The sequence below is a fragment of the Poecilia mexicana genome, unplaced genomic scaffold (assembly GCF_051168715.1).
Source record: "Poecilia mexicana isolate PSO_F unplaced genomic scaffold, ASM5116871v1 scaffold_2, whole genome shotgun sequence".
Taxonomy (NCBI): domain Eukaryota; kingdom Metazoa; phylum Chordata; class Actinopteri; order Cyprinodontiformes; family Poeciliidae; genus Poecilia; species Poecilia mexicana.
In genome coordinates, this window is record NW_028263371.1 from 37,741,454 (window position 1) to 37,765,453 (window position 24,000).

General features: G+C 40.2%; 1 protein-coding gene across 1 annotated transcript; it reads right to left on the minus strand.

Annotated features, from left to right (window-relative positions):
• Nucleotides 1-699: 699 nt before the first annotated feature.
• inpp4aa (inositol polyphosphate-4-phosphatase type I Aa) lies at nt 700-15,905 on the minus strand. Its single transcript, XM_015005479.2, has 22 exons — nt 15,467-15,905; nt 15,341-15,385; nt 12,753-12,871; nt 12,544-12,660; nt 12,355-12,434; nt 12,031-12,148; nt 11,266-11,356; nt 11,026-11,173; nt 10,607-10,737; nt 9,840-9,944; nt 9,630-9,738; nt 9,185-9,371; nt 7,670-7,951; nt 7,429-7,576; nt 7,272-7,304; nt 6,174-6,346; nt 5,957-6,080; nt 5,592-5,859; nt 4,920-5,017; nt 4,731-4,843; nt 4,466-4,620; nt 700-4,380 (listed from the first exon to the last, which is right to left on the minus strand). Exons 1-22 carry the CDS (start codon nt 15,564-15,566, stop codon nt 4,248-4,250), a joined length of 2,877 nt encoding a protein of 958 aa, XP_014860965.2. The 5' UTR covers nt 15,567-15,905; the 3' UTR covers nt 700-4,247.
• Between the last annotated feature and the right edge of the window lie 8,095 nt (nt 15,906-24,000).

Genomic DNA, 24,000 nt, shown 5'->3' on the forward strand with positions numbered 1-24,000 from the left:
TGCTGTGCTGTACTTGGGTTTTTACTTTACCCAACTACAGTTTTGGATGATAGACTAATCCGTTTACTAAGAGATGTTCAGAGCTGAGATGTTGTTTTTAGCCTAACTTCCTTGGTCTTTATTGTGACTCTATTTGCTTACTTCTGGAGGCAGTTTTTTGTAACCTTGTTTTATTTTGTGTTATCAGAGTGGGGTTTTAAAAGTTAAATTTAATTTTGCTTTGGCAATACTGTGACTTGTGTTAGAAGGCTGGGGTTGCAATTTCATACACCCTGGACAGGTTATCAGTCTATCGCAGGGCAACACAGAGACAGAAAGGACAAACAACCATGCACACACACACCTAGGGACAATTTAGAGAAACCAATTAACCTGATAGACATGTTTTTGGACAGTGGGAGGAAGCCAGAGTACCCAGAGAGAACCCACACATGTGCAGGTAGACCCCAGGCTGGGAATACAATAATTTGTATGTTCAAATATCATCTAGACTACATTTCCTTTTCATCTGTGGAATTGAATCCTAATTTATTTCAGAGCATTTAATAATAATTTAACAAATACATGTTTCTTGACTTACTGACTCAGACATTACACACCAACACTTTACACTGTTAAATTTGTTCTACAGCAATAGAAACACAAGAAACCCAGTTGTTTTTTTGGCAAATGACTTAATTTGAGACACAGACACTCAGCTGGTTTCAACAGTCCTTTATTCATTATTCAGTTTTAACCCATTCCCAGTAGGTAGAGCACTCTGCCATTGTTGTGGGCATGTACTATTAAAATAAGGTCATATTTTGGTCAGTAACAGGTGAACATACTCTTAAAGGAGAAGAAATAGCTGAAAATACAATCCATTACTCAGAGAAAACATACAATATACTGAAGGCCAGAGTTGATAAATGAAACTGTTACTGGTGTTTGTTGTAACTCAGGCTAATAGTGTTTCCAGGTTTATCGGAAACCTAAAAGGCAAAACAACTGTAGCACATTTAAGCTGAATGTGCTGCAGCATACTTAATCTCCATGCAAGTAGAATCCAAAAGCTTAGCATTCGTTGACTTATAATTGAGACGTTGTAATTTGTAAATGTAACAGTTTCGTGAAGGTAGATGTATGAAAGGCCCCCAGAATATTTGTGTGCTTATTGTCAGAAGTGATGAAAAGTTGTGTTAGAGAAATGAGCGGAAACATAAAGCCAATAAATTCTTCAACAGCTTTCATCCTGCTTTCATTCCACTGGTCCTTCCACAGCCAAGGACCAGTGGAAGGTTTCTGAGCTGATACCGAAGCAGATCATCTGCATTGCTGCCTTAATATAAACTAACAACGCAGTGGAACATGTCAGCATCTCTGAATGACAGCGTCTCATCTGATCTGACTCAGTGTTTGGTAAAGTTTTACTTCACACATCTGCTATGAATCCAGTCTACTAGTCAAGTTTTGCTGGTGTGACTTTGAATTTCTGTTGACTGTGAGCAAATAGCACAAAATGATCAAAAACAGAATGTTTATTTTCTAATTTCCATCTTTTCTGCACCTGTACTCTGTGAATGCTGGTCCTAGATAATGTTTCCTTCAAAAAGGTTAGGAATATGTAGTAAGATTTATTAAGTATTAAGAAGTGGATCTACACTGTAGTTTGTATTTAATACATAATATACAGTAAATGCACCACCAGTCAAACTCTTGCCAGCTGTGACCAAGTAGAAGACAAACTCCAAAAGCACAAAGTTAAAGAGCCAAACAATAGAAATAATGGGAATAAAAATGGAAATAAAACCAAACAGCACATCACATTTATAAGACATTATGTCAGTTTTAGAAAGTGTTTGGACTTTAATTAGCATGTCAGAGATATGTCTCGTATAGCAATTTAATCAGGAAAACTCGCTTCCGAAGCAAAATTTCACTGTAAAGGTGTTGCTTAAAAAAGCTAAAATTTGACTGAAAATTTAAAAAAAATGCCTGCATGAAGATATCTAAATGTGATTGGGATCAATGGAAGAATTGCCTTAGTTAAATTAGACTGGGCCTTCTGGATAAAACACGTATTTTAAGTACTGATCGTTACACAGCATTAAACCGATATATACCTCCCATACTGTTTGGATGGGAGGTGATTCCAATTACGAATTTTAACAAATACGTCAACTCTTTATAATTTTTATTTTTCCCCTCTCATACAAAAAGAAATGAAAGCTACAAAAGGCCTCAAGCAGCTTAGCAATTTTCCAGTTTCCAGTGTAGAAATGCCTTCTGGACTGGAACCATTCTGATGCTCAGCAAGTTATTTTGACCACATCTAGATTTTCAAATTAATTCAATTGCTGCCATGTGATTGGCTGGGCCGTTATTCACTAATACAGGAAGTGTTGTAGCTTCAACATAAAGATGAAAACAAGACGGCTCCAACAAAGCACAACTCTAAATCCACAATTCAACAACTAAATAGAGCCGAGAGAAGGTTTTCGTACTGCGACTTTAAAACCTAAGGCATGTCTAAATGTAGAAAACACTTTCAAATGGTAGAGCAGAAGACAAATGATGAAAAGTTTACACAGTTTAAGAAAATATTACGACTTGTTTTCTTGCATAGAAATTAGGATGACCCTTCAGCATGTCCAAACGTTTGCCTTGAGTTCATTTTTGAAGCTTCTAAAGATGCATCAAACTTAATTGAACTTATTTTAAAAAATGTCTCTATTAACTTTATGCAGTTTTGGAATTCCTCTCTAAAACAACTCAGCTGTGTTCAGTAACAGAGGTTTTTACTTATGGAGAATCAAGTCAGCAGGCTCTGCGACAAAGTTAAATAACCGATATAATAAGGCTTTTGTTAATGCATGTTGAAAGTAAAACAAAACAAAAAAACACAAAGTTTGTGTGTTGTTATATCAGCTATTTAGATGACATCCAATAATAACAGTGTTGACAAGGACAAACAGGTGCCATACAGTGCAAAAGTGTTTACCCCTAACAGATTTATTGTTTTTATTACTATCAATATTAATTGTTGCAGGTTATCAAACAGACTTTAATATCAGACAAATTAAAAACTACAGTTTTTTAAAAAATTATTTTATATTACTAATCAATTAAGGGAAAAAAAGTCAATTTTTATGAAAATCCCCCGTAAACCTAATAAGCGTAATAACCTCTATAACATTTCCATTAAGTGCTAATGAAGCTTTACATTTCTTTGGGGGGGAAAAAAAATGGCCTGATCTTTTTCGCAGAACTGTTGTAGTTCTGCTACTTTTAAGGACCTGTTTGAGGTCACATGGCAGTCTGATTTAAGTCTGGACTTGGACTAGACCACTCAAAACCCTTCGTCTGGTGGGGGTGCCAATGCATGGTGGTTCTCCGTTGTTGCATATTTTCTCTGTTGATAAAAACTCACATTATGGCTTACTAGTGTCCCAAAACATCAGAAATGATTTTGTAACCATTTCCATGGTGATAGATGAAGTTAGTCTAATTCTCATCTGCTCTCGGTTTTCTTTATACTCTGTTACTTTTGAGATATTTAAGCCAACTTTGTGTTGTCCAATAGGTTTTTCTTTATTCTACAGGTCAGGCAGGAATCCAGTCTGGGTTTGCCAAGTGAAGCAAAAACAGTTTTAATGTCTTCAAACCCAGTTAATTCATAATTTAACAATGGGGTGATTACTTTTTCCCCCAGACAAAGCCATGTTATTTGGGAATATTTTTCTGAAATATGTAAATTAGACACAATAATAATAATAATAATAATAATAATAATAATAATAATAATAATAATAATAATAATAATAATAAAACAGAAGAAATCAGTGAAGTGGTTCGTAGTTTTTTTCCTGGACCGTAGTCTGTCTCTCATATGAACACATTTTATGTTATTTTTTAGACAGAAATTAGAATATTATTGATCCAGCATGGCTGCAAACCTCCAGATGCTACAGCCGGTGCAGCCATGATGACACGGCCTACAATGTGACACAGAAAGCCTCACATTAGCTGTGAATTGTGATTCTAGTAGCAAAGCTAAGATGGGGGGAGGAAACATTTTGAAACAAATCTAACAGAACCGGCACTTGGACACTGATTATCCTAACACGGACTAAACACAAAACCAGGGGCTGCTGTGTCAGTTTTTGTTTGATATTGTTGTCTTTTTTTTTTAACATATATATGTATAATTTTTTCAGTCTTTAATATCAGTTTTTTTTTTTTTTTGGTTCCATCAAATATGAGTCCACTTAGGTCTCAACTTTCCCGTATGTCCCTTCTGGGGGGCGGTACTGTTTGGGGAAGGCCTTGAGCTGAAGAGAGTTAAAGGCATATTTTCGACATCCCACATTCTTCATGGTGTTCTCCCTCCTGCAGCCCTCACTGCCAAGACACAGAAATCATTTTAAGCTATTTGGCAAATGATAACCAAGATATAAGCAAGCGAGAGGAGGCGGGGCCGACCGACCTGCGCATGCAATCCAAGGCCTGGTAGAAGACCTGCGGCGCCATGGCGTGCTCCTGCTGCAGGATCTGACATTGCTCCAGGGTCAGGGACATGGCTGTGCGGTCCTTGGCGCTTTTACAGCTGGTGAAGCGGACGCCGTTCAGGCGGCGACATGCCTTTAGGGTGCGAAGAAGCAGATGTGACTCAAAACGTTTTATTGGTTTAGTTAATAATTTTGTGGCAATATTTAGAGGGGAAAAAAGAAGGAGAAGAAGAAGAAGTCCACCTCGGCTGCCTGCCACAGGATTTCTACGTTCTTGCTTTTCTTGGCGTTCACATTCTGACTCAGCAGCTTGAGGATGTCGGGCAGAGAGGTGGCGCTGCGGGTCCGAGGGAGACCTGCAGAGATGTAAGAGGAATAAGAAATCTACTGACAAAAAAAAAAAAAAAAAAATATTATGTGTGTTTGTCTCACAGTCTTCTGGAAGGACTTCTTTGAACTGGTCATAATATGAACTGAGGCGAGTCATGTTCTCCATATTGATGACGTCTTGGAGTGACGTGTCTCCAAATCTGCACAGATAGAAATTATAAATTATTCTACTTTTCTATAGGTTCTCATTCTGTGCTATCTTGTTGTTTTTTTTACTTCCTTTACAATAAACATTTAAAGTTTTAAATACTGCTTTCAGATTTTCAGGAACTTTTTTTTTAAAGCAACAGAAAAACCTAGATGTGTAACTTTTCTCTCCATCCTTCCATTGACCGAGTCATAACATCTGAACAACTCCTTTGTTTAGAGGCGCAGAGAAGTCAGCACAAACCGGCTGAAAAATCTGATCTTTTTCATGATTAGTGAACGCACCAAATGTAAAAGCTACCAGAGTGGCATAACAATAAGATTAATTACTGAGAGAAGGAAAGGGACAAATAGCTTTATATTTTTTATAGATTTTTAGCAGACACTCTTTGAGATAACAGACTTTTTCTTCATCCATGGTGCCAGAGACCAAGATAATGACATGAAACATGTTGGGTTGAGAAACGCTGGCAATCTTTTGGCTCTAACACTTCATCAGTGTTAGAGTTTTTTCAGGATTCTCAATAACAAACCTATAAAATGTATTTATCCGTGTCGGTGACTCACTTCTCAGCCAGCGTCTGCTGCTCGTTGATGCCCACGTTGAACAGGATGGGCTGCACCCGAAGCAGCATCCCGTTCTGGATCTCTCTTGGCAACGTGTCGAACATCACGCCAGGCACGGGAACCCTGACGTTAAACCCAGTCCTGTTCCCCGTGATCACTGGCAGCATGTCGGGGCTGAAACCAGAGGTTGCCTGGGTAACCTTAAAGGTGACATTCCTCAGGTCCATCACGCCAACACTCATGTCCTCCAGCATGGCCAACTCCTCCCCTTTGAGAAACAGGAAGTTGCACAGGACACTTACAGCAGCCAGTCATGACATCACCAGAGCGACTCGTGTGTTTTGACGTGTTTTGTGTGCAGCTACCGTAGGTGCTGAGCAGACTCTCATACTGAACCAGCAAGCCGATGGTGTGCAGCTGCCGCAGGAAGCCCGAGTTGCAGAGACAGTTCCTCAGCTTGAGAACGAAGCCGCAGATCAGCGCCGTCAGCTGCAAACAAACATCTCACATCAGTACATCCGTCAGTCAGGATGCCGTTGTACGTGAGTGTGTGTGGGACTTTGGCTGCAGGAGCTGACAGACCGTCTGGCAGAAAACAACGTCGCGACGATACTGCATAGTGAGGCTCATGGCAATGGTGGGAGCGCTGTCCTGCATCAGCAGAAACACCAAGGCTTTCTTTGCTTTGTCGCTCATCAGAGACACACATTCTGTCAGGGTGGTGAGGAGGGGATACAGCACTTCGTTCCATTCGCCTGAAAGACGCGAACCGGGGAAAAGAACCCTGTGTTGTTATGAGAACGCCATTTAAACACTGCAGAAACACAAAATCTTCCCAAGTAATTTTGGTCTAGTAGTTTATAGTGCAAATATCTTAGTACACTAGAAATAAGAGAAAACTAATTTACATATAACATTTCAGCAGGAAATATGAGCTTGTCTCAAGTCACTAATCCCTTAACCCTTTCTTGCATAGTAGTCACTACAGTGGACAGCTATCTGAACACCATTTCCTTGTGTTTCTTGTGGATTTTTATGTTAGAAATGCACACAGACCACTGAAGTGGACACTAATGCATCATAAAATACACCATCAACTACTGGCCATCAGCTGCAAGTGCAAGAAAATTTTGGTTAAATCCAATATGGCCGACAGACGAAAACTCAGGAATATCCAGTCCCTTCTTCTACTGTAGAGGACTCTTGTAGGTAAAAAAAAATATTCTGACTTCAAGCAACAACTTTCTTTTTGAAGAAAATTACAACTGATCATCTAGAAAAAGAAATTACAAAAGTTTTTTGCACCTTTTTATGCCTTAAAAAATTACAAACACTTTGGAAAAAAATCCTGACATAGAGAATCACAACTCATGCATGAATATGGTAATATGATGTAAAAGTGCTTGTTCTATTGGCACTTGCAACAAGACAATTTTCCCTTGTCACAAGTGAAATAATCTACTTTTACTTTTTCCTCAATATTAAGGAATTGTTGACTCAAAACAAGCTCCAATTTCTTGCCTAAAAGCTACTTGTAAGTTAGTTTTGTCTTATTTCTAGAGTACTAGAAACTCGGCCAAAAATACTTGGTAAGATTTTGTGTTTTTTTGCAGTCAAAATATAATGCAGAATATAAACCTGTCAAAAAAAACAAACAAACAAATGAAACAAAAAACTCACCTGGAGACTTCTTTTCAACTTCTGGACTGCTTTCTACAAAAAATAAAAGAGTTGCTGGTGAAGGAAGTGGAGCTAAATAATTGTTTATTTCTGAAGGCTTTTCCCTGAAGCAAAACTTTTCCCTGAATCAGGACACAGGGCAGATTCTCTGACTTACCTTTCTTAGTGCTACTCGGCACTTCGTTGGCGAGCAGAAAGACGTCCTCAGAGCTGCTGTCGCTCTGGAGTTTGTCTCTCTGCAGCAGCCGGTCCACCGTCTGGATCACACACTCCAGGCTTTTATCGACATTTAACCAAACCTTCTCCTGCACATAAACATCCTGGGTGAAAACCAAGCCAAACAGGGAAATCCTAATTTAAGCTGAAGAAAAAAAGCAGGGAGGTTTTTCTCCACTCACCCACTCTTCCTCATGATAGTCCGAATGCGTCGAGGCTCGCTTGCTTTTGCTCCCTTCGCTGGGCTCTGGAGGAGCTGCGTGTCTCGACGGAGAAGTGGCTGGGCGGGAAGGTGAGGTGGGGTGGCGAGAGGGGGAACGGGATGGAGAGCGAGAAGAAGGTGAGAGGGAAGAGGAGGAAGGGGACGGGGTGCTTTGCTGCGAAAACTGAGGGCGGGCGGCGGCAAGGGCAACGATGGCTGACGATAGCAGCTTGGAGTCGCACACTGTCACCAACTGACGGGTCTGCAATAGGAGGTGAAGAGATACTGAAGCTCTGCCAAAAGAAAGTTGCTACAAAGAAATATTTTATGTGAATTTGAACTTTGAAATCAATTATGAATGAAGCTAAAGAGAAAAGACAGGATTTCTAAATAAAAATCCTTGAGCATGGCACTTAGCTCCTCTTGTTCAATAGTTTGTAGAACCAACTTCTGATGCAGGTATTTTGAGTTAAGTCTCAGTCAGCTTTGCAGATCTTAAGATAAAAATGTTGTCTATTCTTTGCTCTGACCTACAAATAATGATCAGGTCTAAACTTTGTGCAAATGCTTTATATGCTTTTGTTGATCTAAGCAACTACTCTGCAGTACTGCTTGTGTGTTTAGTTAGGTAAAAAATAATCAGGGTGAGGTGCATGTCACAGTTTTTAAGTCACGGTTTGGAATGTTTTTGGTACATTTCTAAAAAGAAAAATTTATAAAAATGTATAATTCGTGTTTTTACTTTGATCAGTAGTACACAAAGAATCAATTTTTTTCATTTCTGATATTAAATTGATTTTATTATGTTCTAAAAGTAAAAAAAAAAAGGGGAAATCATAGAACTGGCTACATGGAGTTTTGTTTGGGCTTTTTTTCAGGAAGTAAAGTGATATAAGCAAACATATCGAAAGCCTGAACAGACAGAACAAACAATAAAACAGCCACTTAAAACTGGTCAGTTTTGATGTTGGTAAACTTTTGAATCAGACTGAACCCACATTTGAGAAGACAACATGCTTAAATCATTTTGGAGTTGTTTTGATATTTTGGAAAATCCTATAGTGTCCCAGCTGTACCTGAATGCAGCATGGCATCTGCTGGGGAAATCCCCACAACTTGCATTTCTGTGATGCGCTGAGTTTGGGCTGATTGGATGCTACAGGCAGGCAGTCAATTGGATGCCAGCTGCTTTTCCTCCAGTATCAATAATGTTTAAATTCAGCCTGAAATTGTTTCAGGTGAGAAATTAAGTTCATTGCAGAACGAGCTGCATTATTATTGTTGGGGGAAAAAATGCTTTGGTTCAGCCCACCTTCTCAAAAATTCAAGGTTTTCATCCATAACCTGGTAGTTTTTTTTCCCAAGCAGAACATTTTGCAAGATTTTTAACAATCATATACCATTTTCCTTTCCCCATCACATAAAATCCAAGTTAAATGCATTTGTGATTGCTATAATATAAACAACCTTCCAGCTTCTCTGAGCAATGTCTTACCTTCTCCGTTAGGATGGCCAGAGTTCTCTCCAGAGCGTTGGATGAGCGTTCCTTGGCGGCTCTGGACAGACGTTCGGTGTAGTAACACACCTGCGTCTTCAGAGTGTTGATCTGAGCAATCAGCTCCTTCGCTTTAACGACATCCTGAGGCTGGTAGGTCATTCCTTTCGAGCCGAAGCCAGCAGAGCTTCAGGTGCGTGTCAGATTGGTCCACGTAACAGGAAAAAAGAGGACAGAGAGAGTAAGCGGAGGAAGCAGTGTGGCAAAATCGAGAAAACATTCAAAAACTCTTAGTAGATGGCTTCTTATAACCCTTTCCTCTAGCCCTTACCTCTCTTCCTCATAAGTGCTGATTGAATAAAGGACAGAAAATCACACAGAAAAACATTCATGAATGAGCGCAAAGAGCAGAGCTGCTGAGCGACTTTGTTTTGATTTCACTCACTGTTTCCTGGCTTCTTCAAGCTTGTGCAGCAGTCTTCTGAGGCCGCAGCCTTTGAAGCCCTGATGATGCGCTGCAGGAGCCCCTATGGTCACGACGTCATATGTCCAATCTGATGGGAAAGACGCAACAAACGCCGACAGTAAAGCGACCGCTCTGAATCAAATATATTACCATTAGTCCTGTTTAGGAGAACGACGCACAGGGACTCACCGTAACCCGTCTCTCCCTGAACTCTCATGCGCTGGATGTGCAGGTTGGTGGGAATGAATTCCAACTTCCTCTCAGCTTTTAAGGTGCTGGGCTTAAACGAAGGTCCTGGGAGACAACAGGAGTAAAAGAGAGACACGGATTAATCATATCTTCTTAACAAAGTTAAATACTTCAATATTTTACTCATTTCATAAAAGATCATATATAAAGTATATCAAACACTCTTTTAAAAAAAAAATTATGTATTTTTTACATTTCTGTGTGGGTTCTTTGTCAAAGGGCTCGAGACAGAAATGATTTTCTACACCAGATTATTCTGGGAAAGCTTGTAATTGTACAAAATAACAGAATATGATTACTCTAATAATCAGTCACTTTGATTTGCTGACCTCTGAACACTTGACCTCCACAGTTGCAGATAGTCTCAATATCCTGATTACTAAATAAAATCATAAAAACCCCCCACCAGTGTTTGCAGACAGAGGATCTGAGATGTCAACCTGTTTATAAAACTTTCTAATTAGAATCATCTGACAGCAAACAAGTCATAATAGAGGAGTGAGAGACCAGTGAGACCTTCAGGAGTTTTAACTCTTAAAGAGATAGAAGTTTTGGGAGGTAAAATGCAGGATGTCTAATGCAGATTGAAATGTGTTGTTTTTAATCTCACATTGCGAAATCATCTGCGGTCTACAACCTAGCCCCAGTTTAATATTTCATCGCAGTGTGCAGTGCCTGTGATGCAGAAGTGAGCTTCTGTTATTTACCTTTGTATTCATGCAGGTCACTTATGGTCTCCTGGTATGTGAGGATGATAGTCTGGTACTGAGTGATGATCTGCCTCCTGAGATTCTCCCGACACGGAGCGAGCTCGCCCAGCTCCTCCAGCTCACACACCCTGCGAATTGAACACACACACAGTCACGGTCAAGACATTCGGCGAAGTCGAAGAATATTTAAAAAGCTGTGTTTGCCGCCACCGCCGCTGTGTGAGACACCAAACAGACGGCGAGCGTATTCGTTTGCAGTTGCAGCGCAACAAAAGAACAAAAAGACAAATCCACAAATCCACAAAACAATAAAATCAAAGGTTTTAGATTTCAACTATATACAATTTAACCACATGATGGCTGCAAGGCAGTGACTGAGTTTCTCTTAAGTTCAGACTGTAGATCCTCAAAGCTACCTCACGGCGTCCTCCTCCAGGAGCAGTTTGACGAACTGTCGAGGAATATGCAAGGAGAGGACGCTTTCAGCCATCTGCTCCAGGACGCGCAGGTGGTTTCCATCCGTGGTTGGGAAACGATACGTCCGTGACATCACACCTCCACAAACTCGAAACGCACAGGAGTAGATAGGAGAACTCATAAAGTTACCATAACGTTTTGCATGGACCCGTGAGCAGAGCACATTTAAACGCACTCACCTGCCTTTAGCATCGGATCTTTACATAAAGACGAAGACTTGGATTTAATAGCCGTGGATCCTGTCAGGCTTTCGTCGACTGGGAGAACCATCTGAAACAGCAAAAACAACGACACTTGAACTAAATCCTCTTACCTTTGTATGTTAACATACAAATTCATTCCTTAATCGTGAAATCAAACACGGTGATCACGACTCCACAAAAATGGAAGTGAATCGGTGGTTTTCCCAATAATTTTCCTGAAACCAGACATTTACACACGCTGATCAGAAAAGACGGAAAGGTTTTCTTTCTCATGGTCGGAAGGTAAATCAGACAAAGCTTTTCTTGTTTTGGCTTTGACCCAAGTCATACATTTTAAAAGATAATTATCCCTGATACTGACCAAATGTATTCAAACTTTGGAATTCAAAGAAAATAAAAAAAAATAGAAAAGAAAATCTTTGTGCCAACTTTTCTGGCATTTGACATATACAAATAACTTTGGTAATCCTAACTAAACTAAGACAGAAAAAGTTTGGTCTGATTTAACTTCAGCAAGTGAGAAAAATAATGTGTTTGTGTCTTTATTTGGCATGTGTAAATATCTGCTTTCAGCTGTATTTTATACCTCAAAACAACAACACAAATAGCATTTTTCTCAAAGACAAGTTCTGCAATGTTGCTTGAAACAGAAAATTAGATTAACCGGCTTCACTTTCAATCACTTAAATCAGAAACAGAGAAACTGTGGAGAGTTTGAGGAAAACGATGAGCTCATTTCACCCTTCCATTGACCGTATCCCCCCGCTGTAATCTTGCGACTGGTGCTCTCTGTTCATGCTTCTCCTCTATTTGCCAGGCGATGACTGTGATGTTGCCCACACGTTCATTCTCTGCTGACCTGACACACACGCACGCACACACACACACACACACGCACACACACACACACACACACACACACACACACACACACACACACACACACACACACACACACACACACACACACACACACACACACACACACACACACCATGACATCACATCAGATCCAACCATAGCTTTGGCATTTTGCATCCACATTGTGATATTCATCTCTGTCACCTAAGAGTCAAGTGCAGTCTGTGGTGTTTGTCCTGCAGCAGCTCCTTTACAGAAAACATGGACGACCCAAGCATGTACATCTGTTGTGGGAGAGCATAAAGTCAGAGGATTTAAAGGATTTAATGCAGATAAAAGTAGACCATGAAGGATTTACATTTCACTACATTTTTTTTTTTTTTTTTATATTACCGTGCCCTGTGAACGGTCCTTCACATCATAGACGGAGAGTTTGACCTGAGTCTGCTGGGTGATGAGCGAGTCCTGAAAGAACGCTATGCTGCTCAGGTAGATGGGATTACTGGTGCCCTAAAGGGGAGACGGTGACGGCAAGAGAGAGATGAGGAGGTGGTAAAAGTCTCAGAGCTCCCAGGAAGTCAGCGCAAACTGTTTCCTGTTACCTCTATGATTTCGGTTTGGGCGTGCTTAGTCCAGAAGGCCTGCGGCGGTGTGGTGCAGCTGACGGCCACAAAGCTGGTCGGCTTGCGGTCCAGAGAGGGCGTGACCAGCTCACTGCAGGCTGCAGCAACATGGCAACGCAACAGATTACTAAAAGTGGGATTTAGATGGTTGGGTGGCAAATAATCCCTGCAACCAGGGAGTCACAGAACTTCAGAGTTGTTCGTGCTTTATGAGCAGATGTTGTTTAATACTTTTTTACTCTGAGCAGTAACAAGACCGCTTCCTGCTGTTCTTCAAACCTGGCAGACGATCACAGCCATGATTCACTGAATTCATCTAGTTTAGAGAAGAGATTCATTTTAAAACTGTCCTGAGTTATTTTGTGCCTTTTGTGTGACTTTCTTACTTCTATATACTTTTTAAGAATATGTTTATGTTTTACATGCTCTAAGGTTTTTACACTATGACTTGGATCTGCATTTTACTTTTATTAGGCCTTCGCAGCTAAGCGCTGCGAAGGCCCATTGAAATTGTACTGTAAATTATTATGCTTCTGTAAAATAAATTGGCTTTTTGGAGGCTTTATCATATTCAAAAACTCACCAAACTTGGCGGGCGCATCGAGACTGTGAAAGATTTACGTATTTTAAGGTCAACATAAAAATCGCATAGGAAACAGCTCAACGGCGCCACCTCGCAACTTTCAAAAGACCCTTTCCTATTACCTTACTTCATCGTAGAGACATGAAATTCGGTACACTTGTAGAGCTCCCCAAGACACTCAGAATTTACAATTAATGTCATAGTGCAAGTATCACAGAAAGTCGGCCATTTTGGATTGAAGTTCCAATTTTGACCCGATTTTGGCCGTTTACAGGGTTCGCATTTGATCAAATTCCTCCTAGGGATTTCGATCGATTGGCTTCAAACTCGGTCAGATCGTTCATATGGCATGGCTGATTAAAAGTTATCAAAGGTTTGCGTTTTTGTGGCTGATAAAGGGGGGTTTCCTGGGGTCAAAGTTCACCTATTCGCCATGAAACACGAAACTGTCATAACTCTTACACAAAAACTCTGAGAGGCACCAAACTTTCAGTGATTGATCATCATCGGGTCCTCTACAATACCCAATGGTCAATTGATGACATCACTTAGGCCACACCCCCTGAAAACAGGAAGTGTCATGTTTTACTCTGAACGGTCCCTTTCTGAACCCTTTGACCTAATCAACATGAAACTATGTCCACAGACAGAAAACATCTTGGTGTGATGTGGATTCCAACCCCGTTTGTTTTTGATGGAGGAGGTGGGCCTGGCGGCGTGGCGAAGTGACCTGTAACGCTGTTGCTATACGATTGCTATAGAGCCAATTGTATAGCAACGCATTTGCTATACGATTGGCTCTAGATCCCACAATTTTGAGTCCAGTTGCACCAAACTCACTAGGATGCATCCTTATCCATCCCCGAACAGGAATCCATAACAGTCGTTAAAGGGCGTGGCCTAATTTATCTACAGCGCCCCCTAGAAGTTTTTAAATGATCAGCCCCAAGCCATCCTTTAACCTAGAAATATGAAACTGGGTACACATGTGTATCTTGTCAGGACGTACAAAAAAGTCTCTTGGAGCTATGGTGCAAACCCAACAGGATGTCAGCCATTTTGGATAAAACCCGTCATTTCCTGTTTTTCATACACATCGCATCTGATCGAACTCCTCCCACAGCTTTTGAGATGCAGACTTCAAACTAACTCAGCACACTGTTGAGACATTGTAGATGAAAAGTTATCAAAAAAATTCTCGTACATAAAAGCATGTGGGCATGGCTAAGCATGAAACTTTGACTTTTCTCCATGAAACATGAATGTGCAATAACTTCCAAATGCCAGGTCAGAGCTGCATCAGACTTTCCATGTCTCATTATGGACCAGCCTTGATCACATTCACATGGTCAATTGATGACATCACCTAAGCCCCACTCCCTTCCAACAGGAAATCACCTGCTTTTTCTGCTGGATGTCTTAATTTTACTCTATGATTCAAATGGGTTGAATGCTGTGCCAACTGACATAAAATGACATGATGATGAACTCTGTGAATTTTGGCTGCTAGCTGAATTGTGTGGGTGTGGCTAAATAGCGAATTGCAATGCTCGCCATATGTCTACGATTGTCTCAAATTCACAAATGCATCATCCGATTTGCACCAACTTTTTATTATCGACTCTGGTGAACCTCTAAAGAGCCCGATAGCTTTACATTGTAATTTGACTCCACTGCGCCCCCTAGGTTAATGAAACAGCTATATCTCCTTGCTACATCGTCCAATCTGCACCAGATTTTTTGTGAGTTGACAGGGAGGGCTGCCAAATGCATCGATGCCTATCTTCTGGCGGATGGGCATGGGAGCCGCTGGAGAACATCAGCGGTGGCTGGCGGGAGGCGGTGCTGGAACCCCTGTGGTGGCAAATAGGCTGGAGCGGCGCTGAGCTGCGAGGACCGTTTGGAGCTGCTTGCAGCTTTAATATTTTTCTTGTTCTTTGCACTAAATCTTTTAAATGCTGAAGTCAGATTTTTCTGAACATACCCACACTGAACTCCAGAACCGGTTCATCTGGATCTTGACTGCTGCCTGTGAAGTAGACAAATAAAACAAACATGAGATAAATCTCATTTCTAATGCTGGTTGCCATGGCACCAGTTACTTAGCTACCTGAGAGCGCTAGCCCCATCATCTCCGCCGAGAGATCAAAGGTGTTGGCCCGGTAGACCGACCACGGCCGGTGGCGGGGGCTGCGCTCCTTCCCAGACATGGTGGGCTGGCGTCCGGGCAAACGATGGGTTTCAGCGGAAAGAGCTTGAAGAGCAGAGATTAAAACTGGCCTGTCAGGTTGTGCACAGCTGCCGTTTCTTTGTTGCTCTTCCTTTTATTTTCAGGCGCTTGATTGTGATAAATCTGGAAGACAAAGAGAAAATCGAATTAGAGCGAACACTGTTTTTTTTTTTACAAGAACATTCAGCTGAGGAACAAAAATAACTCCTGCTGTTGATTTGTGTCATTAGGAGTGCAACAAAACCACACCATCAAATCCAACTGTGTCGTAATCGGCACGATGCCTGTTTCCAAGTTGAACTAAATTAGGTCTTGGGTTTCGAGGGTGATAACATATGCAGCGAGATGAATCTCGCTGTGAAAAGTGAGACTTTCGCCCAGCTGCAGGCTATGAAACTCTGCACACACTGCAGCGGGCTGAATCCACATCTGCCCCTTATGAATGAAGAGTAATGATTCCTTCTGGGGGGTTTTTTTATTCTTTTATTGCATTTTGAATACTTCAGATTATCAAACAATGAAGAGTAAATACCAGAACAACAATGTCATTTCTTAAGAAAAAAATAGATCTAACCTGCAAAATATGGGAAATATAATCATCTTTCAATCTATCTATCCAGTCAAGAAAACCACTGTAAGAGACATAATTCTCATAGTAAAGCTAGTCAAGAGCAGTAAGGCTGAGGAGTGGCTTTGTCAAATCCACATTGCCTGATAATCTTTTTGATGTGATTTAAAGAAAATTATTCTGCAAAGACCGGTGGGAAAACAATTCCTAAACGGGGATGTAAAAGACGCTTAATGTCTGTTGCAGCTGCCAAGAGTCGCAAGTCAATAACATTTAGGAGCTAATAAAGCTTTCCCATAGCTTTTTTCCCCCCTGAATAAATGAGATCCTCATTTAACAATTGCTTTAGTCAGATAATCTTTTTCAGATAATAAAATTAGATGATCTGAAACATTACAGAGTGGCAAAAAAAAAAAGAAAAGGAAAAGAAAAACAATAGAAATCCACAAGGGGGCAAATAGTTTTTTATGGCACTTTTAAAAACTCAGTTTTGCTAGTGAGAAGAAAACCTTAGTCATTTATCAATTGTTTGGAATTAAGTTTTGTGTTGCTGCTGAGATGACGGCCAGGAACTGCTCTGTTTAAGTCTCCATATAGACTGAACATCAGTTCTGACGCCTTACCACATTAAACGAGCTAAAATGGCTGCTGGTCAGGATTTCTAGTCTCAGTTCGCATCGTTTTGTGTTGTGTAATACTACTCCACGCCATTATGTGGAGCCACTGACAAGGATAAATGAAAACGGTAGGAAGAGAAAGAGATGAGGCAACATCATCACTCGGTGCCATCTTTGCAGGCTACAGGCCATTTAGCCTGCAAAGATGGCACCGAGCGACTGCACCTAAACACCCCACAACGTCTGACGCAGTGACGTTGGTTCCAAGGCTCTATTGGCCAATAGTAGACATAGAAGGCAGCTCTTTAGTTAGTTGTACTTGATGTGCTACGTTAAATGAACCCACCGAGTTATTCAAGAACGTGTCTTGATTTCCACACCATTACACACCATGATAGAGTTCAAAAAATGAACACAGAGAGGGATCTATACTACTAAAGCTCAGCATCTGGAAAGCTTTGAATGCAACTGAAAAACACAGAAGTTGAAATAAAACAAAAGGACTCAAATCATTTTTACTATTATTAACATTCCAAAATCAAATATTTCATGTTCTTTATGAGTTATCATTCACGCAAAGACCAGAGTCGACATCCCAAATAACAACCCAGCTTTCAGTAACGTATGCTGAAAACTGCAGCCGATGAAAGAAAGGCTGCGGCACATAAGGTTGCTCATTGGGAGCAGGAAGCTAACGCTGTGCCAAGTGGGCCATAACAGCAGAGTTGGCTCTGAGTTACTTTTTATCACATTTGGCCACTACCAAAGCAAGCAGCCTTCAGTTTAGCAAATTATTTTCTTACTGAACCAATATACAGGTGCTGGTCATAAAATTAGAATATTGTGATAAAGTTCATTATTTTCCATAATGTCATGATAAAAATTAAATTGTCATATATTTTAGATTCATTGCACACCAACTGAAATATTTCAGGTCTTTTATTGTTTTAATTTTGATGATTTTGGCAAACAGCTCATGAAAACCCAAAATCCCTGTCTCAAAAAATTAGAATATTATGAAAAGGTTCTCTGAACGAGCAATAAAAATAATCATCTGAATCAACAAAGTAACTCTAAACACCTGAAAAAGATTCCTGAGGCCTTTAAAAACTCCCAGCCTGGTTCGTTACTCAAAACCGCAGTCATGGGTCAGATTGCTGACCTGACTGCTGTCCAGAAGGCCATCACTGACATCCTCAAGCAAGAGGGTGAGAAACGGAAAGAAATTTCTGAACGAATCGGCTGTTTGCAGAGTGTTATATCAAGGCACCTCAGTGGGAAGTCAGTAGGAAGGAAAAAGTGTGGCAGAAAACGCTACACAACGAGAAGAAGTGACCGGACCCTGAGGAAGATTGTGGAGAAGGGCCGATTCCAGACCTTGGGGGAAGCAGTGGACTGAGTCTGGAGTAGAAACATCCAGAGCCACTGTGCACAGGTGTGTGCAGGAAATGGGCTACAGGTGCCGCATTCCCCAGGTCAAAGGTCAAGCCACTTTTGAACCAGAAACAGCGGCAGAAGCGCCTGACCTGGGCTACAGAGAAGCAGCACTTTGGACCACTGTTGTTCAGTGGTCCAAAGTACTTTTTTCAGATGAAAGCAAACTTTGCATGTCATTCGGAAATCAAAGTGCCAGACTCTGGAGGAAGACTGGGGAGAAGGAAATGCCAAAATGCCAGAAGTCCAGTGTCAAGTACCCACAGTCAGTGATGGTCTGGGTGCCATGTCAGCTGCTGGTGTTGGTCCACTGGGTTTTATCAAGGGCAGGATCAATGCAGCAGCTATCAGAAGATTTTGGAGCACTTCATGCTTCCATCTGCTGAAAAGTTTTATGGAGATGAAAATTTAATTTGGTCTGGAATCGGCCCTTCTCCACAATCTTCCTCAGGGTCCGGTCACCTCTTCTCGTTGTGTAGCGTTTTCTGCCACACTTTTTCCTTCCTACTGACTTCCCACTGAGGTGCCTTGATATAACACTCTGCAAACAGCCGATTCGTTCAGAAATTTCTTTCCGTTTCTCACCCTCTTGCTTGAGGATGTCAGTGATGGCCTTCTGGACAGCAGTCAGGTCAGCAATCTGACCCATGACTGCGGTTTTGAGTAATGAACCAGGCTGGGAGTTTTTAAAGGCCTCAGGAATCTTTTTCAGGTGTTTAGAGTTACTTTGTTGATTCAGATGATTATTTTTATTGCTCGTTCAGAGAACCTTTTCATAATATTCTAATTTTTTGAGACAGGGATTTTGGGTTTTCATGAGCTGTTTGCCAAAATCATCAAAATTAAAACAATAAAAGACCTGAAATATTTCAGTTGGTGTGCAATGAATCTAAAATATATGACAATTTAATTTTTATCATGACATTATGGAAAATAATGAACTTTATCACAATATTCTAATTTTATGACCAGCACCTGTACTTTGTTAAAAATATGAAGATAAATAAAGGAGTGTTGTAGTTGAAAAAGGATAAAATGTTTAACATTCCTCATTTTTTAGTCTTGCGCTAAATGTTGATGTTTTGTTTGCAGCTAATCTGTTTTTACAAATGGTTGCTCTGTTTGGTCATGTTCAGCCAGTGTCTGAATCTAAGCAGATGTCTCTGGATGTTTGCGTTCCCATTTACAATGAAATTAAGTCTCGTTTGAAACTGTGAAAATGTTGCCCTAAAAAGATTGCAAAAAAATGTCAATCTGCATATTTTAATCTTTCGAAACATTAAACATAATTACTGTAATTATGTATAAACTACACAAAAGAACAATGAAATGTAGTATATTTGGCACTATATCCATAACTTTTCAATGTCCATCAGTGAAGCTGATGAAATGTTCCTGTGTGTGTGTGTGCGTGTGTGTGTGTGTGTGCGTGCGTGCGTGCGTGTGTGTGTAGGTGTGTGTGTGTGTGTGTGTGTGTTTTTTCAAGTGAAAACGTTCTTGACTTAGAAATACAATTGACTCCATCATGCTGAGAGAATTTGCTCTTACAGTTTTGAGGAGTGTTTTATCCTCACACTGCTCAATGTATTTCTTTATTTTTGAGTAGTTTTGGTTTCAGCCTCAAGCACACCAGGTGCAGAGGTGACCAAAACGATAAAGTACAAATTTCTCAATTATGCTGGACTTACAGGGTGTGTTAGTGTTAGCATGTTGTCAGAGTGAAAAAATGTGTAGAAACCTGGTACAAATTGACAAAAAAAATTGTCTGTCAACTAGGGTTTATCTGTCTATGTTGACAGATCAACTCTATTTCTGTTTTAACCACGAGCATGCAGTTTCCTTTTTCGATTTTCCTTCTCTAGTTTCTTTTTTTGTCTAGTCAGGTGTTAGGTTTCCTTGTTCTCAGGAAACCAAACATTATAAATATAACACATTTCACTTGAAATCCACGTTGCCTGATAACCTTCTGATGTGATTAAAAGAAAGTCTGAACGACAAACTGTCATTCAATAAAAATAAATCCAAGTATAAAATCTCTCATGAACTCTATTATAAGAGAAATGTGTTGATTAAATTACTGCACAGAACAATTAAGCATAAAAACTGCTTAAATAAATGAGTGGGTCATTTATTTATGAAACAATTTTCATAGACGTGGTCACAAGATGAGATATGAAAAGATCGTAAAAGTCTAAATTACAAAACAACACTTAAAGATATAGGGGATTATATAAGGGCAAACAATAAGAACATGTATAGAAGATAAATCTAAAGATTAATGTCTGACAAAACCGATTAGTTTTCAGCCTAAGACAAAAACACAACAACTGTTTTCTCAGTTCTACTGAAAGATTTACATTAAAGTTCTACATTTGGTTGATAAAATTACGACAAAGACAGAAACAGGATTGCTAGATGTATATAAAGAGGCCAATAATGTGAACATATTTCAGATGGGGCTGTACTTATTGTTTCCCATTTGCTGAAGTTTAGATTAAAATTATCAACCTTCTAGCTCTTCACCGGTGAAGTCTTGGGTCAATATTTATGACCTTTCAAACTGGAGTGGTATAGAGAGGTGGAATTGAATATTTTTTACATGAATAGTTGTTTTAGATGTTATTAAAAGTTGAGTTGACAGAAAATTTCCTTGTAAAATTTGAGACAGCGTTGATTCAACTTCTGGTAGAAAGAAATGTCCATGGAGAGACGCTCCATCGTTAAGACGTGAAGAGAAACAGAGTTCAAGAGCTGAGAGAAAAAGGAGGAAGGCTGGATTCCAGGTTCACAGAGACAGAATAAAGAGACATTGTGCAGATACGACTTAAGAGTAAAGCATGAAAAGGAATCAGCAACAGAAACATCAACACTGCTTGTCAATCTGTTTGCCACGGTTGACAAATCCTCCTGTGACTGAAACATCTGAACTCCACTCAGCCACAACCAGCAATACATTTACCAACATTTTTGAAGAGAATATTCAGAAAATTATACCGATAATCTGCACTTACACATTAAATCCAGTGCCAATGCTGTGTCCAATAGAAATAAACAAATGTAGCGAAAATTATAAAATTCTGCAAACTCAACCATTAAATCATGGAAGGAAAGATGCAGCATTTAAGCTCCTCCTCCTGCTCTCTTTTTGTCTGCCTCTGCATCTGATTCAAGTACAAAAAAACTCATCAGTCTCATCAGGTGTTTTCACTATTGCTGAAAAACAACTGAAATAAACTCGACTTTACTTCACTTGAAAGATTAATATTAAGAATAATCTTAACAGAATCTGCTAGGGAAAATAACATTAAAGCAGCAGTGGATCAAGTATTACGCCTTGTGGAACCACACATTGTTTTTTTAACATAATAATAGCAACTCATTTGTACATAGAACCTTCTTTCATTTACATGGACCTTTAATTAGGGTGGAAACCATCCAATATAACCCTGATTCATTTGGGTCAAGCAAAAATGATCCAACTCATCCAAATGTTTCTTTACAGTGTTTGATCTCTGGACAAATAAAAATAAATAAACATGAAAATCTTTTGAATGTGGCTTTGACTGGTACTGATCTTCAAAATCGTTTTTTTTGTTTTTGTAACTCTCATCTCTGCAATAGAGTTTGTTTCTGTGGCCCACAGTTTCAAATGGTGCTCTGAGGTCAAGAAGCAGAGGCACAAAACACTCCCCGCATCGGCAGCCATTCAAAGATCTCTGTGTACCTTTAAAAGGGCAATCTCAAAGAAACTGCGAACCGTCGAAAAGGACAGAGCCGGTGGTGTGATGACTAACATGGGCTGCTTCTATTTGAGCTGACAGGTAAATGTTTACATTTCCTGTGGCACGTCACACTCAGTTAGCATCCCCTCTCTGGTATTTGTGTCCACCCTTCAAATACCCAGCCACCTTTGCTCAGTGTGATAAAGACTTCCTCCTCCCTCTCAGCTATGATACACGCAAACCAGGATTAAAGCACTTGTGCGTCTGCCACAAGTCTGTTCAGACCCGTTTCTGATTGTCTGTTCGATGCTGTGCGTTCAAGCTTAAAGACCCCGGCAGTGGGGATCTATTTTTAGTCTCGAATCTGTTCTGACGTCACGCAGCACGTGCAGATGAAAACAGCATTTCTCTCAACGGCACACAAGCGATGCGCCGAGTGCTCTTCACCCAAAGCCACACCAGCCGTCCACCCAGCGAGTGTGACGCTCGTTGCCAGTTTGGTTTCTGATTTGGCACTGACATGCGAGACCGAAGCAGATGAGAATTACACAGCGGATGCTGTGGCTCATTAGGCTGTGTGGGAGTCTTTGTCAGTGGGAGACGTCTTTTAACAAGCTGTAGTCTTCACTGCCTTGGGCGCTGTGGGGATCTCTATTGGAAGCAAACGCTCGAACTAATGTAAAGCCACAGGGAAGGATAATCACCCTTTCACTTGTCTCATAGTCATCAGTGGATCCCTTCACAGAGTTTGAGTTTTTCACTTTCATTCATTTTGATTATCGAGAAATTGATCATATTTTACATTGTTTTCTTATTTTTTTGAGAGATGCCTGTAACATTTCCAGCCAGAAGCAAACTTATCGGTTTAAGGAAAATAATCTTAGATCTATCTGTCCAGAGTAGGAATAATTTTGCTAGCTGATTTAGAAATATTCATTATTCCACCCAATTCCGTGCAGTGTACCAGTATCTCTGGAAATTAGAAAGGCCCTCAGCATCATCACCACCACGGTGGTGTTGATCTTGAACAGGTCTAAACCAAATTTTATGCTGTCAATAATGCTGACCACAAAATCCTTCTTCGTAAGGCTTTGGCCCATCTGTATAGGCAGATAAAACTGTTACTCATGACTAAAAGTGTTGATTTTTGAGCTGGGGCTCATTGGACAGCTACACCGTTGCCTCTAACTTGAGGCTCAGCAGATGCTTTTGATCATTTACGTTCATCTGAGAGCGATCGTTCTGGACACAGTTTTGTTTTTCAACTGGATAATAATAAACTTAAATTGACTAACTTAAAGTTTCTAGAAAAGCTCAGATTAAAAAAAAAAAACTAACAGAAAATTGTTGGACAGTGTTTAACAGCTGTCTGTATTTCTTGAAGAATTGGGTCAATAATTCAAATTGTTAAATGGCACAATAGTCAAACTACAAACTTTAAAAAACTGTTGTTGTAGGACTCCACAATAAACCAATAAGAACATATAATTATGGAGTGTATTTATACACTGACTGAATTTCCAATCATTTCACTGAACTCCGATACAGAAGTGCAAAGCCTTCTGGGGGATGTAGGCAGAGGAAAGTCTTCAGCTGCTCAACCTCCCAAAGCCAGTTAAGCTTGGATGGTGGCATAGAGTAACTCACTCACTCTCTGATTGCCTAGCAACAGCCTATTCAGTAACTTACACAGCAGCAGTTGAAGGTTTCCTCATAACTGCTTAAAAAAAAGAAGCAACGGCTGCCATAGTTTGGCAGTATTTCAGATATTTAAAACAAAAAACTAGTCAACAGTTATTGATACTAACTGTAATGAAACGTTTATATCACATGTGTCAAACTCAAGGCTCGGGGGCCAAATCTGGCTCGCCGTAGCTTTTTATGTGGCCTTCTAGACTCCAAATTACATCGATAAGTCCCTCCAGTTTTTCACAAGTCCACAAAATTCACATGAAATCAACCGATCCCCACATTTGTTTCTGATTTTACTGCAAATGTTTCTCAAGCTTGGCCAAAATCAGTGGGTTTAAGTGACTGCTGCCTCAGCTTTACTTGATGCCAAGTGATCCATAC